The 18979-nt window shown below is 34.8% G+C and overlaps 1 protein-coding gene across 3 annotated transcripts in view; it reads left to right on the forward strand.

Annotated features, from left to right (window-relative positions):
• The first annotated feature begins 10239 nt into the window (after window positions 1-10239).
• The window catches only part of LOC106467923 (POU domain, class 3, transcription factor 4-like), a 50669-nt gene continuing 41929 nt past the window's right edge, over window positions 10240-18979 (forward strand). For all 3 annotated transcript variants that reach the window (XM_022396142.1, XM_022396140.1, XM_022396141.1), the window contains exon 1: window positions 10240-11969. In XM_022396142.1, the coding sequence (XP_022251850.1) occupies window positions 10341-11645 (1305 nt within the window). In that variant the 5' untranslated portion in view covers window positions 10240-10340 and the 3' untranslated portion in view covers window positions 11646-11969. The remainder of the gene's footprint in view (window positions 11970-18979) is intronic.

Genomic DNA, 18979 nt, shown 5'->3' on the forward strand with positions numbered 1-18979 from the left:
ATCTGCGAAACGGCCGGCAACTTGTTAAATTAATATAAAAACAGAAACTGAAAGTAAAATAGTTTAAATATGTTTAAAAGTGATAGATCCTTAACTATAGGATAACTACTTTTTTCATTCAGAAACGTAAATCTTAAGCGTATTAACTTTACGTATAATGCAATACATTTTATTGAATATCATACTTAATCCTTTACATAAAATAATTCATTTGAGACGCTAATTGATAGGTTAATAAAAACACTTACTGAAAACGAAGTAAAAAAAACAACACATACACTGGAATAAATACGACCATCGCACAGATTAAAAGATGGAAATCTCACCAAATGTCTTGATTCATGGTGTCGTAAAAGGTAAAGCGGTACGTTGCGATTTTATCTGACAAGCTCCAAAGATCTTGCATAGTATTCGTTCTCTTTCTTTACTCATCCTACATATTAAACCAGCGATTAGAAATATTAGCATGCAAGTTAAACAAAACACCAATAATTAATAATTTTGAAATATTAATATCATGTTTTAGCAAATCTAGTGTAAAAATGTGAATTTTGATGAGTGTGTTGCCAGGTGAAATAATTTATATGAATATTTTTGAGTGAAATTTGCAAATAGACTGATAGAAAGGCAGAAAACAGATGGATCTACCAGTTATACTAAGGATAGAATACGTTATGTTAACTAGAAGTGTGAAAATGTATCAAGCTTTCCGTGTTTTTCCTTTCTTTGGAAATAGAAGCCCTTGTTGTTGTTTTTTTTTAATTTCCTGGTGGAGGAAGAACGCTGTCACTAGCAATTATAGAGGATTGTGCGTCCTATTGAGGCGATTTTGAATATGCAAATCAGGAAGTAACATGGCAAAAACAGTCGATATAAAGTTACGGTGGAGCAGCATGTATCAGAACTACATTTGTGCATTGTATAGGGTTTTGTAAGTAGTATAATGCCACCGAAAATTCATCGCTTTTGCAAAAGGTATGTAATAGCCTTTCTGACGCAAAGTATTTAGACACTCAGATCATAAGGATGTGTTCAGATCGGAGACTTAATAATTAATAAGTCGCAGATATCCCTTGTACTTAATTGCAATGGAAAACAAAGAAATGTGGATGAACTTGAGGAACTAGGATCATCCAGAAAGAGACCTGCAAAAATGTCGTACCCCAGCTGAGATAACCAAAGTGTGACAATTCAAAAACACAAAAGACAGTGGTAAAATGCGTCCTCGTGCCCCCAGAAAATAATACGCAACATAATCAAGAAAGATCTCCGCCTGGAAAAGCAACACAAGTCACATATACACGAGCTTATTTCACGAAATATCCATTTAACCGTCGTATATGTCAAAAAATAAAAAAAAGCCGTAGAATGCTATTCCATATAAAGTCTACCGGTCAAGTCGCTTGATCGGACTGTTGGAACTGGCGCTTGCAAACTGTTGTTTTCGTACATTAGATGTATTATGAAAAGCATCAAAGAGGAGTTGTATACTTTGGACATGACATCTATACTACGGAGCCTTTAGCACTAAAAACTATACTGCAGGAATATTGTTAGATGCACGGTCGTCAGATAAAGCGCAACCAGGCGGGGCAACATGTACTGTAATAATGTAGTGAGGCTCCAAAATCGTTTAAATATAACATATTCAAAACTTTTTTACCCTAAAACTTTCTACCTAAGAAACCAAACAGAAAAATTAACTTTTAAAGTCATGATTATAAGAGTGGAAAAATGTACAGATGGTCTAATGATTGCTGTTATTGTTATCATATTTAGAGCACCAGATAGTTATTTTTCATGGGTATTTATTCTTGATGATACTCTTTTTAACTATTAGCATAATTACTCTGCTTTACTTTCAATAAAGCACACCGAGTTTGCTAATGAGATAGACAAGCATTGAAGGCTCTCCACGGACTATATCATCAGGCTCTGTCTGTAGAAACGGCTAACACATACTTACCAGATATGCGCCTTGCAACAACAGGAAATTTTATAATAACATAATGTATTCTTATTTTCATTGCCTTTAATGTGCACCGGTTCTGTTTTCCTAGTTTATTTTTCCCCACTTAAAGCAACCACTGAAGCACAATAAGATTTGTTTTTCTTTCTTATTTTGATACTTGTTTTGGCTAACAGAAATAGACGAAAGCCATAGCTACAACCTTGGATGGATTAACGTTAACGTTGTCCTTTTTTTTCAAGATTACTTCGACCATACAGGTTCAAGTACGTAGAGGAGATGTGTAGCAAGGTTAAAGGTGTTGCTTTTAAGAAGTGATATCTTTAATATGATTTCAATTCTTTTTATAGTGAATTGATCGAGTGTCAATATAGTGTTTGTTTGTACCGTTTTAAATATTCGCGAGACAGCTACAATACAAATTTAATACAAGTTCAAAAAGTCTTTGATCATGCGTGTAACATAACTGTGCGCTGTTTAAAAATACTTTTTGATAAATACCATATAGTGCTTAATTTGGCTACACGTTTATTTCAAAGTGCCCTCGGAGTTGCCCCTAATTCATTTTCATTTTCGTGTGTTTGTCGCTGACGTATCAAAATAACACATAAACTGACAAAGAACCAATGCGTTTTATTCCTGAAATTAAAAATGTTATTCGCACAGAAGATACATAAGGGTGAGGGCTACTTACTTTTGGACCAAGCTGTACAATGTGTAATTTAACTTGACTATAGGTTCAGCTGTAAATGCATATGAAGGGTTATATAAATATATATATATATTTACATGTGAGATATGTGATGAGGCTCTATATAAAACTGTTCTTGAATGTCTAATGTATTTGTAAAAAGACTCTGTATAAATCGTTTTCAATGCCCTTATAAGTAACGCTTTAAAGGTAACAAAAATGCATATCCTTTGATCGAGTTTTAAAGTAAACATTGGGACTTGTTCTACTAAGTGATTGATTTCAGAAGCACATTGGTTTCAGAATAGATTCACTACATTACACATATTATAAAACTTGGTATATATAAGTGTGTAAATATACCATAACCAGCTTGTTGACAAGAAGGAAAAGGGTGAAGGAAGATAGCTGAAAATGGAAGGGCTTTTTTCAGATATTATAGAAAATATTCAGCTCCATAGGTAAGAATCATAGGTTTTTAATAGTTTCTAAAAGGAATTCAAAGTCAGAGAACGTGGAAAGGTTCACTTATACACATTTACGTACACAGTAAATGTGGGTTTGGAAGCTTTTCTTATATTGTGCATTAATTGATATACGATTTTTTTTTCAGTATTTATGAAGCGTTCGTTGCAATGGCAAATGTAAAAAAAAAACGAATAAAATGTTCTTTAATATTTTATTTTCAAAAACTAATTGCTATTGTTACAAAAACTAATTGCTATTGTTACAAAAACTAATTGCTGTTGTTACAATTAGGTTATCAAATCACATAATTAGAGCTTACAGTGTATTTCTTACATTAACACCAGTCAAAGGTTGAATACGCCTCATTCTTTAGCACCAATCAACAGCTTTTCTTCTCTATAATAAGAATTTGAAGCCACTGCAAAGTTAGAATAAAATATCAGATTGAATGGTGTACTAAAATACTGTTTTATTCTACGTTTTACAGGACTACACTTTCTGAGAAACGTCGGGCAATGCCATAGCTAAATCAGTTATTTGAAAATCATTGTATTTATAATCCTCTCTTTTGACGCCTGTCGTAGAGCTGACCTTTTTTTATTTAAGTCATTTATATAGGCATCACTTCTTTAACATTCTGATCCATTTTTTAATTTTTCTTTTTAATATTACATCATACATCATTAAGTAGCTCATCTAATTTTGTCTCTTCGTCTTTATTTTTGTAAATATTACCGCTTTAATAACTTGGTTCATTTTTGTAATTTGTTGTTTTTTTTGTAATTATTACTTCTTTGAGAATCTGATCCCTTTTTGTAACTTGGTATTTTTTGTAATTATTACTTCTTTAAGAATGTGATCCATGTTTGCAATTTGGTATTTTTTGTAATTATTACTTCTTTAAGAATCTGATCCATTTTTCTAATTTGGTATTTTTTGTAATTATTACTTCTTTGAGAATCTGATCCCTTTTTGTAACTTGGTATTTTTTGTAATTATTACTTCTTCAAGAATCTGATCCATTTTTGTAACTTGGTATTTTTTGTAATTATTACTTCTTCAAGAATCTGATCCATTTGTAATGTTTTGATGAGATTAAATAACGAGCAATTATGTTCAGAAAGATTAACTTTTAATACAATGATTCTCTTCCAACTTCATTAAACTTAAAAGGGCAGTTTCCTTTCAGCTCGTTCCAGCTTCAATGAGGTTTAAAAATATATTCTCCCAAGGTCATCACAACCTTACCGTAAATACTTATAAATAGGTCTTTTTTATTTACACCAACAGAAAAAAAGTTTATGCCTGTACTCTTTAAGTTTCTTAAGAAAAACCAAGTAACTAAGAAGGTCTTTACAAAAAGCATAGATAGTAGAAAACTTGTTTTGTTATTAAAGGAACTTATAAATGCTCTCACTGTGTGGCGCTATCTGTCCATGATAGTAAAAACAAAAAACAAATGGATTCATATGCACCACCTATGGGGTAAAGACAGCTTTATCTGTGCTTGATAGGTGATAGGGATTTTATTAACGACTTCTCCTTGTCATATATGACGTCAACAATAACACATTCTCGACTTGTCTCGTGATATAGCGTATCATTAACCCTGGTCATAATGAAACTTGCTTTCCAAACTTGTAATTTAGAAGATATAAAGTCCTACATATTACTATTAACGTAGATCTGCATCAGAACAAACTGTGACATTTATAACTTAGATAGTCCTTAAAAATATTTATGAAACAGTATAATTATGATTCACATATAGTAAAATATTCTATGTAATCGCAAATATGCAATAGAATTATCAATATCGCATATGTATTGTATAGTTATAGAATAATAAAACTGGTAATAGAATATCAATATGTTTGACAAAATCTTTGAACGATTAATAGTTAAAATAATACGTAACTGTATATATAATTATTTATTAATTTTATGTAATAAAGTAAATTAACTTTTCCCAAGAGACTGCATAAAAATACATAATGTACTTTCATCAAGGGGTGAAAGCAAATAATTAATATGGATGAGCCATTAAACAACTTCCAATCAAGAGAAGTTGATTCTGAAATTTTAGTGACGATGGTTTTTATTAAATAGTTTCGGTAACAATAAGTGTGACTTTAGTCAAACAAATTTCATTGGATAATTCTATTCCCATTAAGTTTATATATAACTTTCAGTCACAATACCTTTAATGGATAGTTCAAGTGACGTATAACGCTAGCCAGAATAAGGTCATAGATAACCCTAGTGTCGATAGATTCAGTAAATAATTACAGTCCCAGTCGGTCCATTAAGTAAGTCCATTGACAATGGGTTTACTAGATAGAATTTGTCACAGTAGGCTCATTGGATAATTTCAGTCCTGACTGGTTCATTAAATAACTTCAATAGTAATAAGTTTTTAGACAACGCCCTTCGTATAAGTCCATTGACAGTGGGTTCGCAAAAGCTAAAATCAGTTACGTTGGGGTTAATAGATAAATCCAATCACGATAGATTCATTATATACCTAATCTCAGTCATGATAAGTTCAGTAGGCAGGTCCAGTTTCAACAGATTTATTCGATAATTTCCTTATTTCGATTAAATGAGAATGAGTTCATTAGATGACAGTCACTGTAAATTCATTAAGTGACAGTAAGTTTATCGGATAGGTCTTGATGAGTCTGTTAGATAGTCTCCAACAAGGTGCGTCAGTTAGATAACTCTAGACATATAGCATGTGTGTTAGATAACTCCAGACACTTGTTACGTTCGTAGTATAACTTGAGGCATGATACATCTGTTAGTTAACATTATATACAAGGCACCCGGTGTTACAAGAAGTACTTGAACGAAACTTTATACGTGCTCGTGAATGAGATTAAATTGCCAAATAAGCAAACTTAGTGTTTTAAAAACTCACATCACGTTGATAATTTACAATCAAAACCAAGCTGGTCTTCATGGGATCATTCTGCCCGACTACACGTCCACATACACGTTTGTCGTTGTTCTGTGTAGACGATAATGATATACATGTGTATGCTATACAGGTAGGTATCTTAGTTATTCATCATAATTGTTAGTACACAGAAGTATACTATTTGAGAAGACGTTGTCATTGTCCAATAAAAGGAAAAACATTAATACACACTTTAACCGTGTTGTTTCGCAAGTAGAAATTATTAGTTATATGAGATAATAAGATATAAGATAATTCATTCGAAGATTTCAGCATTGAAATGTAAAATACAGTCATTAGGATTTGATGCCCTCTGAAATTAGTTTCCATATTCTTAATAACAAAAAATATAATATCTAAAAACAACAACGTACTCATTTTTAAGTAGATGAATGATATTCAGGGTTCCATATACAGAACAAACAAATAATATTAACATTTTCAAACAAATAAACGAGGAACAAGGGAACAGCGGTAACGCTAAACAAAGAGAAAGACAAGCTCCACTCAAACAAAAAACAATGATAGCTCTAAATGAACAAACAACGAACATCAAACCAAGTAAACAAGGAACTGAAACAGTTGCAAAAACTAAAAAAGGAAGTAAATGCATAAAAAATTCCAAAAAGACAAAAGAAAACAGACAGATCCAAACAAATAATAAGCATAAACAGCTCCAAATAAATAATGAACATAGACAGTTCCAAACAGGCAAGAAGTATACAATTATAAACAAATAATGAGCATAAACAGCTCCAAATAAATAATGAACATAGACAGTTCCAAACAGGCAAGAAGTATACAATTATAAACAAATAATGAACATAAGCAGCTCCAAATAAATAATGAACATAGACAGTTCCAAACAGGCAAGAAGTATATAATTACAAATAAATAATGAACATAGACAGTTCCAAACAGGCAAGAAGTATACAATTATAAACAAATAATGAACATAAACAGCTCCAAATAAATAATGAACATAGACAGTTCCAAACAAACAAAGAGCACATACAGCTTCAAATGAGCTGAATCCAGATCTTTCTTAGTTAAAATCAGCAACACAAATACCGTGAACAAGAACCTATTCACTAATTCTGTGAGATTTAATCTTTCACATTTTGTTTTCACGTGTGGGCATGTTTTTACATATGTTTAATCAAAATAAAGTAAACATTTTATTTCTTTTCTTGTGTGTCCGATCATGTGTAGTTTATTGTTGAGGATTACAATCTATTTGTTACATCTAATCCAGAAATTATTCTAGAATATTCGAAGTTGAAATGGTTTTGCTCCAAAAAGTCTTCACTAGAAGGCTTGGTCTTGATAATGCTAGACATTCCAGATTTATAGATCTGACAAATATGTATGTACTTTTTCTATAGCTTACTGCCTATTGCAATTCAGATGCAGTGAAATTACGTTCGACATTACAGAATCTTATACGACTGTACCATTCTAGCTACTATATTAGAGACATCACATGAAAATATAAACTATGTAACGATCAATTATACAGCTCGAACACTTTTAGGCAATCCACTTTAGTAACAAAAGCCGCTATAGATGGCGTCCGTGCATGGAACAGTTACTTGGATGTAGTATTACTGCGCGAGCAAGCGACAGGCACGAGGTTAGTTTTGCTACACGTAGCCTTTTAAAATCTACTTCTCATATTTACATAAAGAGAACATTTAACCATTAAGTAAAGACATAAACATCAAAATGAAGATACCTAAACTTAAGAACTAATTAACTACATCTCAATTTTAATTTCGAAGTACATTTGCTACAAAAGCCAGTCTTTATAGATCTAAGTACTGTTTATGTACAAGTAACTCAATATACATAATATAGAAGTTTCTTTCAGGGAAAGACATATTACTACCTTTCTGTGGAACCATGAACGTGAGTCAAAATGCGATTCTACTGATTATCCCAAATCTTACATAAAGTTGTACGAAGCGTATCGCTTTCAAGAGAAACTAAATGTGAACAACACTTTGACGTCTTTGACAAGATATATATATATAAAGTTAACAAACATAGGATAAAACTATTTATGAAGCCGAGTACAAAGAACCATAACATGAAATGACACGAGAGACTGTATTTATTTTTCGTTCCTTGAACAAATTGAATTGGTATTTTCAACATAATTTACACTGTTCAAAATATTATCTTTTTTTTAACATCTCATTTATTTCTATTGATTTTTTGCTAAGTTATTATGGGGAATTACAAGTAAAACTCATTGACTCAGATCCCTAGTTTTAGGGATAACCAATAGAACATTTCTATTAGCTCGCATAGATTTCTTTGTCGAGTTATGCATAAAAACATTATTTTGGGCTCATCTTGTTAACGTTGTGAAAGGTATTATTAGCTCACTTTGATAACTTTACTAAAGGTATGTGAGATATCATTATTGGCTCCTTTTAATAATGCTATCAGAGGTATTATGGTATTTCTATTGGCTTACTTTGATAGCGTTGTCGGAGGTGTTACATTACTAATATTATTGGCTTATTTTAATAAAGTTATCGAAAGTATTACATTACTAATATTATTGGTTTATTTCAATAAAGTTATCGAAAGTATTACATTACTAATATTATTGGCTTATTTTAATAAAGTTATCGAAAGTATTCCATTACTAATATTATTGGCTTATTTTAATAAAGTTATCGAAAGTATTACATTACTAATATTATTGGTTTATTTCAATAAAGTTATCGAAAGTATTACATTACTAATATTATTGGCTTATTTTAATAAAGTTATCGAAAGTATTCCATTACTAATATTATTGGCTTATTTTAATAAAGTTATCGAAAGTATTCCATTACTAATATTATTAGCTCACTTCGACAGTGCCCCCCAGTGGCACAGCACAGTCTGCGGACTTACAACGCTAGAAACCGCGTTTCGATACCCGTGGTGGGTAGAGCACAAATAGCCCTTGTGTAGCTTTGTGCATAATTAAAAACAAACACTTCGACAGCATTAGTGGAAATATTAGATTGTTACTATATTGGTTTACTTTAGGAACATTGAGGTTTTTCTAGTGTCAGCATCGTTAGATTGTTTATAGTTTGTTTGAAGTTAAGCACAAAGCTACACAATGGGTTATCTGTGCTTTGTCCACGGGTATCGAAACCCGGTTTCTAGCGTTGTACGTTCGCTGGGCGCGTTAGATTGTTAGAATTTCTGTTCTGTTGAACATTTGTACATTCCTCTGTATTTTTTACTCTAATTTCAAAGAAGTTTATCTCTCTTGCTATTTTTTAAGCTCAAAACGTAAAGTTTTGCGCATATTTTATTTCTATCTTTTTTTCTGTGTATATTAACAATAAGTTTCTTGAAGTTTTTCTTCTATTTTAATCTCTTAGTTTAAAGATTGCTATTTCTTTTCTTCTGTCTTAATTTCTCATTTATTTGTTTACATCAAGTTTCATGTTTTTGTCTCTCCTTCGCTTCATGTCTTAATAAAGTGTATGTTATTGGATGCCTCTCAGTTTTGGCATTTCTCACTTCATGGAAGAGTTATTGAACGTCTTTACTTTTCTATATTAGTTCTAGGTTGTATTGCTCCAAATTAACGGTACATATAACAGCATTGACTGTGTGGTCTTGTATGTAGATTGAAATATTATGTATCAACAGAATATAAAGTATCGGGATTGGGATTTCAGCTTACATACATAGAGGAATAAACTTTTCTACTAGGATCCTGAAACAAAATAGTCCACTCACTGTCAGAAAAGCGTGCTGCTATCAGGTAACGGTGTTCTTATGTGCTGTTTGGCTGGAAGGACCCCGACAGTAGTGTATCATCAATCGCTCTGATGACTGAAGATATTTCCCGCCTCCTACTATAACTCCGCCCCGAGTCTAGAGGTTTGACAACGGCGACACCTCGACCTCTTGGGGACTCCCGTGTCCCCTTGGGTAAGGTGGCACATACTCGAACAAGCGGACCTCGTGATACTCCAATGTTTCACTGCATGGCTTCGTCGCGATTGACGTCACGACCAATAGGCTTTCAAGCCTAAATGCTTTGTGTGACGCCTCGCCTTTGCGCCTTCGTCATCATAGCGTTGGCCAATAAACACCAAAGACAGAAAGCTATCTATCAGCGCCATGATGGTGAGCTGGCGGTCTAAAGCGAGGCCAACTTGTCAGCAATGCAGAACGCATAGGACGGGCCTGGTTTTGCAAGTCAGATCAGCAGGACCCATGTCTCTCGAAGCATGGCTACCAGTACGTCCAATCCATTCGACGCCACAAGTAACGTGGAACCTCTTACGAACACACACGGCTTTAGCAGCAGCAGAGAAATGCAAGTGGCTAGCTCCCAAGGCGGCTACGCGAGGGAGCCTCCAGAAATGAAGTACATGCCACCGCAGCACCAGGGTCCAAACGGACATGCTCTCGGGTCTCACCATCAATGGGTTAGCCTACCCCATCATAGTGACCCCTCGGGCTGGCCGTCCAACATGCACCACCATGGACTGCATTCGCAGGACATCAAACCGCCGCATCACTCAGGATCAGAGCTACACCATGGTTCCTTGGCCCACCACCGTCCGCCGCAGCATATGACACCCTGGCACCCGTCCTCTCTAGCGGGCCAGCACATGGCTAACATGTCGCCATCGACCAACGGCTCCTCACCCCTTCAACACCCAGCATACTCCATGAACGGGATGATGACCCATGGCGGGGTGCAGATCCACCCGGCAATGAGGGAGGTGCCACAACATCTCGCAGGAGAGCAGTTCCCTCAGCTACACCACCCACTTCATCACCACGACAACGGACACCACCGAATGCACCCAGACAGTGACGAATCTGGTTTACTCGAGACACCACCACCATCATCAGACGATTTAGAAAGCTTTGCAAAACAGTTTAAACAACGTCGGATCAAGCTAGGCTTTACGCAGGCAGACGTTGGGCTGGCGCTCGGCACGCTTTACGGTAACGTCTTCAGCCAGACCACAATCTGCAGGTTCGAAGCTCTGCAGCTCAGCTTCAAGAATATGTGTAAGTTAAAGCCTTTACTAGCCAAGTGGTTGGAAGAGGCAGACTGCACTACGGGATCACCGACGTCCATTGACAAAATCGCCGCCCAGGGACGGAAAAGAAAAAAACGAACGAGTATTGAGGTGTCTGTGAAAAGTGCGTTAGAAAATCACTTTCACAAACAGCCCAAACCCTCGGCTCAAGAGATCTCCGCCCTTGCTGACAGTCTACAAATAGAAAAAGAGGTTGTCCGAGTCTGGTTTTGTAATCGTCGTCAGAAAGAGAAAAGAATGACCCCTCCTGTGACATCCATGGGTCCGAGCAACCTAACCAACCAAACTGGCTCGGTGACCGTTTCTACCAACAGTAACACTGAAATGTTGATGGGGCACAGAGATGGTGGTATCCATGGTGGCAGTCCGGTTCACCTCCATAACCACTCGCACAGTCCACCCATGCTCCATTCTCCGACTCCTCATTCAACTAGCCATTCAATTCACACAGTAGGACAATCGCTGACCGCTCACTGACCAACGGATTCGCAGCCAGTACTGAGCGCCAGTGTAAGATTTTATTAGCCTATCAGTTCGTTTGTCATTAGTGTGCGTGTGTGAATGTGTATAAAGCCTCGTGCAATCCAATAAACCTGAGATCTTCTGCTCAGAAACTGACAGATTTGTATATAGTGAACTTCAGATGTAGTCTGTAGATTAAAAACAGTCATGTCGAACAGTAACTGTGAACGATGTAAATTAATGGACATGACTGTTGTCATTGTTGGGGTTCATTTGTAGCTAGACAGGGCACGCCGAAACTAGTCGCAGCTCGAATACCGGGAAGGATAAGGGGTGAAGGTAGGACTTTCTATTATTTCTAAATCTAAGACTTTTTTGGGGGGTAAGCCTATAGCTCAGGGCACCAATAAGTATTGGTCGCATGTTTTCAAATTATCCTGGTCCTCAGGAATTGCTGTAAGAAAAATCAAATATAATTATTTTGCAAGATATGACATATGTGTTTATCTGTCATCATATTAAACTCTCTCAAAAAACGAAATCTTCTATCATTTTTAATAATTTTCCAAAAGAATATTCTACAACTTCCTGGAAAACGTAATAAAATGACTGTTTAGTTAAGTTCAAAAGTTCAACGTAAGCTGTAGGAATGACTTTTTTCACGAATATTAATATCATTAAATAAATTGAGCTACATCTGATATCATCAGTTGCTTTTACTTTTATTTTTAGAAGCCCCATAATATGGACCCAGGACAAATGTTTTCAAGGTGCATGTGACGTGAAAGGGTCCTTGTTAAGTAGATTCCCACTCTCCCTGATGTTGGGTTCTTTCGTAAAAATATTTTCAATCAAAATTTCGAACATCGTCAAACTTTAATACGTATATCTCTGGGTAACTTCAATGAGGAATATACTGTACACTGTGTCTGCAAGTACGTTTATATTGTGTATCGTTTTGTTTTTTTGTTTTTTTTTGCGTTTATTATTTAAGTCAGTTGTGTTATATCAAGCTGTATAGTTACTGTTTCGTATAATATTTATTGACCAGATTGTTAAATGGAAAATAATAAAAGCTCCAACATTTTCTATAACAGCAGTTGCTTAAAATGCGTTAACTCTGCATTAATAGTATCGGGCATTCTTTTTTAACATGCTCTTTGGCTTTTTAGCCAGTACACACCTAAGTATGTACCTGTTTTAACAGTTGAATAATTTGGATGGATAAACGTAATGGAAGTTATCCAGTTAGCTAGCTTAACTATTCTACAATTCTTAGAATACATTATATTTCCATTGAATTGAACTACTAAGTAGCGTTAAAAAATCTAATTTTACTATTCGAGGTATAGCTGCTGTAGATATTCACTGAACTTAAATTACCATCCTAGCTGTTTTCATGATCATCTTACGCCACTATATTACTGATATGCCTTGTTAATCCAAAAGACTGTCAATACCAACTCAGGGGCTGTCTCGCTAGTTCATTCCCTTTTGCTCTAAAATATGATTATAATACTCAAAATGTCTTTAAGATATTAATTTAGCGCGCTATTTAAAAGTATTTGTTATTCATTAAGAACAAATAAATTTTGTCACTTAACGTTTAGTTTTTTCTAAGTTACCAACGGAGAAAAATAACGTTTTCAGTGGTGTTCATATTAGTCACAAAAGTGTATAGTATTCCACTGTCAATGTTTACGTTTTTGCTGACGCAGTCTTATACAACTGGTAACTTGAATAACGTTCTATATATATGTTTAAAACAATTTATCAGGGGTTCTTATAAGGTTTTTTTTTTATTGTTGTCATTAAAGTGTGTTTCTACATTTCGTCTATTTGGAATTACCTGGTTCCAGAAAATACTTTGTTAAACTTTTGTCAAAACATTTTCCAAAAATACACAATTTTTGGTGGATACTTTTGATAAAAAACGTTTAATGATACAAGTTCACCCAAAACCTAAATTATACGGCTTCTTTTCATAAAAAGACAATGATTGTATCAGCTCACTAATGTGATTTTCTTTTGACATCCGTATTTTAACAATCAGCTAATGCCAGTATATCTTAGACACCAACTATGTATATAGCTAGTTTCTGTTATTGGCTCACTATATATGGTTTAGGTGTCTGTATTTAAAACTAATGTTTTTATTATTTGTCATTAATCTATAATGGTTCTTCAGTTTTAATGGAATTTTATACACATTGTGAAATCAGGATTTTTTTCTGAAAAAAAAAATATTTGTTCAAAAGTTTTGTTGTTGTTGACCCAAGGCTGATAACTCTTGAAAAAAATAACAAAGTTTGTTTACCTCATTTCTATAAAAATAAAGCCGGCCAGTAGTTTTGCTCGTAAACAGTCAGAATCTGCTATAATTTTTATAGTTGAATCAATGCTGATTTGCAATATGAAATGGGAATTATGATTTTGTCAACAAGTGTATACAAGGTTTAACTAATGTGTTATAAGTATAAGGAGGCCCTATTGTGCCTAGCTGGAATATCGTTGTAGAGCGTGACTGGTGAAAAATAAAAATAAATAGAAAGTTCTGTGAGATTGTTTCTTCGTGATGATTGAATATTTTTCTTCACCCAATTAAATCTCACATTTTGTTTTAGAATTGGTAGAGGTTACACTTTCAAATACTGTGGCATCACTGAAGCATTTTTTTTATATGTAAACCTTTTGAAATAAACTGTAGAAATTTTTAACTTGTATAAACAAACATAATAGTCATTAATAAGTGCCTCCTAATGGCTCGGTGGCAAGTCTGAGGGCTTATAACACTAAAAATCGGGATGTGATAACCGCGGAGGGCAGAGCCCAGATAACCCATTGTGTGGCTTTGTAACCCTAATTACAAACATCGCACATAAATCAACAACGGATTCCATAGCAACGAGATAAAGGAAGAGTGGAAAAATATTCTTCCTGTTTTAATAAGTATATTTCGTAGTTGTGCGTATGTGTGTGTGTGTGTGCTTTTTATAATATCTTTCCCTCTCACCTTTTTTAAAAAGTGAATATTTGCTAAAGTCTTATTTTTCGGCCTCACCAGCTTTTCTCATGACAATTTGTTACGCTAAACCGTGTGTCTAATTGTGAAGTCAAGGGGTGAATCTTCTTCTACATAAATTGCGAAGACAGGGGGAGAAGCTTAGACTTAATCTTCTGCTACATAAATTGCGAAGACAGGGGAGAAGCTTAGACTTAACCTTCTGCTACATAAATTGCGAAGACAGGGGGAGAAGCTTAGACTTAATCTTCTGCTACATAAATTGCGAAGACAGGGGGAGAAGCTTAGACTTAATCTTCTGCTACATAAATTGCGAAGACAGGGGAGAAGCTTAGACTTAACCTTCTACTACATAAACTGCGTATTTGCTCTAACTTATCCGTTTATAACGGTTAAATATGACACTAAAAGGCCTCTGGTATGGTACCAAGCTTGATGTGTATAAACACACGAGTAAAGTTATGCATCGAAATTTGATGTCATAAAGCTAATTGCAGTAGCGCAGATTATGGTTAACGCAGACTCAAACTTCTATGGTAAAAAACATCCGTTAGGTCGTTATGCTTTATCAAAATTTGCAAGCGTTTTTATATCTGTACTGTATAAAAAGGAGTTCATCCGGGATGTTTGCTCAAACGAAGCCAAAATTCTTCTAGGACTCATGGCCAGGTGGTTAGGGCGTTCGACTCGCAATCTGCGGGTCGCGGGTTCGATTCCCCGTCACACCAAACATGCTCGCCCTTTCAGCCGTGGGGGCGTTATCATGTGACGGTCAATCCCACTATTCGTTGGTAAAAGAGTAGCCCAAGAGTTGGCGGTGGGTGGTGATGACTAGCTGCCTTCCCTCTAGTCTTACACTGCTAAATTAGGGACGTGTAGCTTTGCGCGAAAATTCAAAACAAACAAACAATCTTCTAGGACGTTGCTGACATATATTATCAACATATGACTTAACGGTAGCGTGTGTAGCCCACTAACATTATGTATACATTCTTAACACAATACTTTAACTATTATAGTACACATTTTATTCTACGACAATGCATCTATGTTTTCTTTTTCAATGATTTAAACGAATACATACTTCTTTTGCTACATTGGCTCTAATTATTGTAATGCAGTGTTTAATATTTGTGATCACATTTCCTTCATGAAGCTGGTTTTAAACATTAACAATTTAATTCACTAACCCTTAGAGTATAAGAATATTTTACAACACTGGTATTTGATATAATTAATTCACCAAGAAATTATATATATAACTTAGTCTTTCTTTTCTTCTTTCACATCGATTCAAGAGGAGATACAACTATTCTCATCTTTACATACGTGACTTTAGTGTAGTGGTTTTTATTAATGTTGTTTTAAAACAGCGCTAGAAAAAAAATCATCAAAAGGTCGTTTTTCTTTGTGGGACAACAGACCATCAGACCTCACCCCACACATGCTGTGTCAAAACGTCAGGCTCACACAATGAGCCAGTTCACTCACAAGAACCGTCCAATGTCGAACACGGGTAACAGCCATCGCGAATTCTTTTCTATGAAATATTTAGGCTCATGCCCGTGTCCCTCTTCTTGGGCCCCTTGACCCCCTTCTCTCTCCCCAACCGGACCGCCCGCTAGCCCTGGCCAACTACCGTCATGAACCACGCCAGAGTTTTGGTTTACAGCCACCTAGGGGAAAGCGCCTAGGTGAAAATTCGGGCTTCTTCTTCAACATATGTGTGTCGTGAAGGCCACTACAACCTGCGTCTACGTACAGCTGTAAGTCTCGCTTAGGTGTTTCAACGAAGACCTTAAAAAGTTATGTGTTAATAGATATAAACAAACTAAGTTGTAGGTTAGAAAATCAAATCCTATTGTATGGCAAAGAAATAAGTTGGATTGAAGAATAGAGAAACAAGTTTGAGTTGCCAAGTAGAGACAAAAACTGGATGTACATTAAAACGGAAAAAAAGTTAGATTTTAGAGTAAAAAAGTGGGTTTTAAAATAGGGAAACCATTTGGGTTGTACGGTTATCACTGGAACTGGGTTTCAACATAGGGAAGCGATTTGTGTTATAAATTTAACCCTGGAACTATCAGATATACTTGTGACTTCTCTGGATCCAGAACTTAATTAATACAATACAGCAACGCAAAGAGGAAGAAGATAAATAAACACAATGAGAAATATTCATTAATTTATTTGTAATTGTGCTTATGTCATAATTTTGTTTATTTACCTAGAGTAAGTTCATTGGACCCACTCAGTAGTTCCAGGCTTAAGAAGGGATTTAGAATAGATAAATAAACTGTGTTATGGAATATAGTAACAAATTTCCCTGTAGATAAAATAATCAAACTGGGTTATACGGTAAAGAAGCAACTTGGAATGTAGTATAGAGGAACTAACTGCATTGTAGAACAAAGAAACAAGATGGGTTGTATAATAGAGAAAGAACTTGACTTGTAGACGGAAGAAACAAGATGGGTTGTGAGGTAAAGAAACAAAGTAGTTTATACAGAGATTAAGTACGTTATATTAAAACGATTTCGGAATCTTATCACCTCGTTACAGTTCATGTCGTCACGTCCAGTCAGGATCTGTCGTAAGGCTGTCATATTCAAAGCACATCATTCTTTCCTGCAAACTTTCCATAATCCCTTAAGTGTACAAAGACGACGGTTGCCCATTCCCTATCTTGAAAGTCCGATCACATAGAAACCAACAGGCGCTACGTTTGGATGAAATAGTAAGGATACTTGTTTCATTCTCCCGCTGCTTGATTTATGCGACGATTGAACGAGATGTGCCACTGGAAGTCGTATCTTTGTGAACTCATACCCTGGTGGCCTCGTTTCCAGACGGAGATTCCACTTGTTTATTTTTGCGTATTGTTTCTTGGAGCACATGAACAGCTATTGATATTGACCTCAGTGTTAGTAGATTCTCACCTGTTATAAAACGCCACACTTTTGCTTACCATGGCTAGGGTACAAATTGTTGCAAGTCTCTTTCTGGGTGCTCCTTGTCACCCAAGTTGATCCATATTCCTTTGATTTTCCAATGCCATTAAGTACAAGAAATATCTCCGTCTTCGAAAATCAAAATCTTCGATTTGAACATATCTTTACGATTTGTGTGTATCAATACTTTACCTCAGAAAGGGGTCTTACAAAAGCGATTAGTTTGCGATGGCATCATCCTACCTACGAAACTCCTTTGATAAAAAAGATTCACCTTTAGAAAATACTCTGTAAATGCTTTTGTTCGACTTAAACATTACCCCAAACAGAACTGTTTATTTCTGTTGGATCAAAAGCCTAATGTCGATATTTATACCAGTAGTAGTTGTTATTAACAGTGAGAGATCTGTCTTTCGATCTCTTTCTGTGTCTCGAGTGCTAAACTTCATTAACGTAATTGAAATTCATATATTTAATTATGCCATATTTTTCTGTATTTAGTGCTTCTTTAAAACTCTACCCTCGTCGTGGTGGCTAAAGTATGGCCACGCTCGGTCGTTAGAGAACTATTACTATCACCTAACTAAAGGGTAGGACAAATGCTAATTTTTACTGTACCTACTTTGCAATAACTTTTGAGTTTTGAGGCCTGCAGGAGACTTATAATTCTGTAAAAAAGATCAGATCGCATGCCTTTCCTCTCTTATATTACTATTATCTGTTGAGTTTGTTTCGAAGATTGACAGCATGTTAAGAGTTAAACAGACTTAGGCTACTAAACGAGTATTTTTTTACACTATCTAGTATTCTAGAAACAACATTTTAAACATAATACACATCATAATATTTAACACGCTTCTTCTAATTACTTTTAATTACTACTTTATTTTACTCAAATTTTGGATGGAAATATCTGAAATTACAATTTCTTTAATGGCATTACTTTCTGAAGATATATAAAAATTTATTATAGTTTATAAGCTCCAAATTTACCAGCCTATTACTGTGGATAGAAATCTCTCGCTGGTATTCTATAGCAGCTAAGACTACTTTACTTGCATAACTGAACTGCTATATATTTTTAATTAAGAATGAAAAACTTCTCGTATTAAAATATTTCATTGTGAAAACAGCCTTCCATTGAAGAGGTAAAATATTAAAAACAAAGAATTCTATGACTTCTAATTTTAAAACAAGGAGAGAGTAACATTTAAAGTAGCATAATTAAATTAGTTTACATTCACCCACTATCATGAATTTAATTCTTGTAATATCTTAATTACAGTGCATAAAGATACAACTTTTACTGATAATTGATTTCTTACCTCTCAGGCAAAAACAAAAAAATTAATTAAAATCATATTCCATCCGAATAT

The sequence above is a fragment of the Limulus polyphemus genome, unplaced genomic scaffold (genome assembly GCF_000517525.1).
Source record: "Limulus polyphemus unplaced genomic scaffold, Limulus_polyphemus-2.1.2 Scaffold2797, whole genome shotgun sequence".
Lineage (NCBI taxonomy): Eukaryota > Metazoa > Arthropoda > Merostomata > Xiphosura > Limulidae > Limulus > Limulus polyphemus.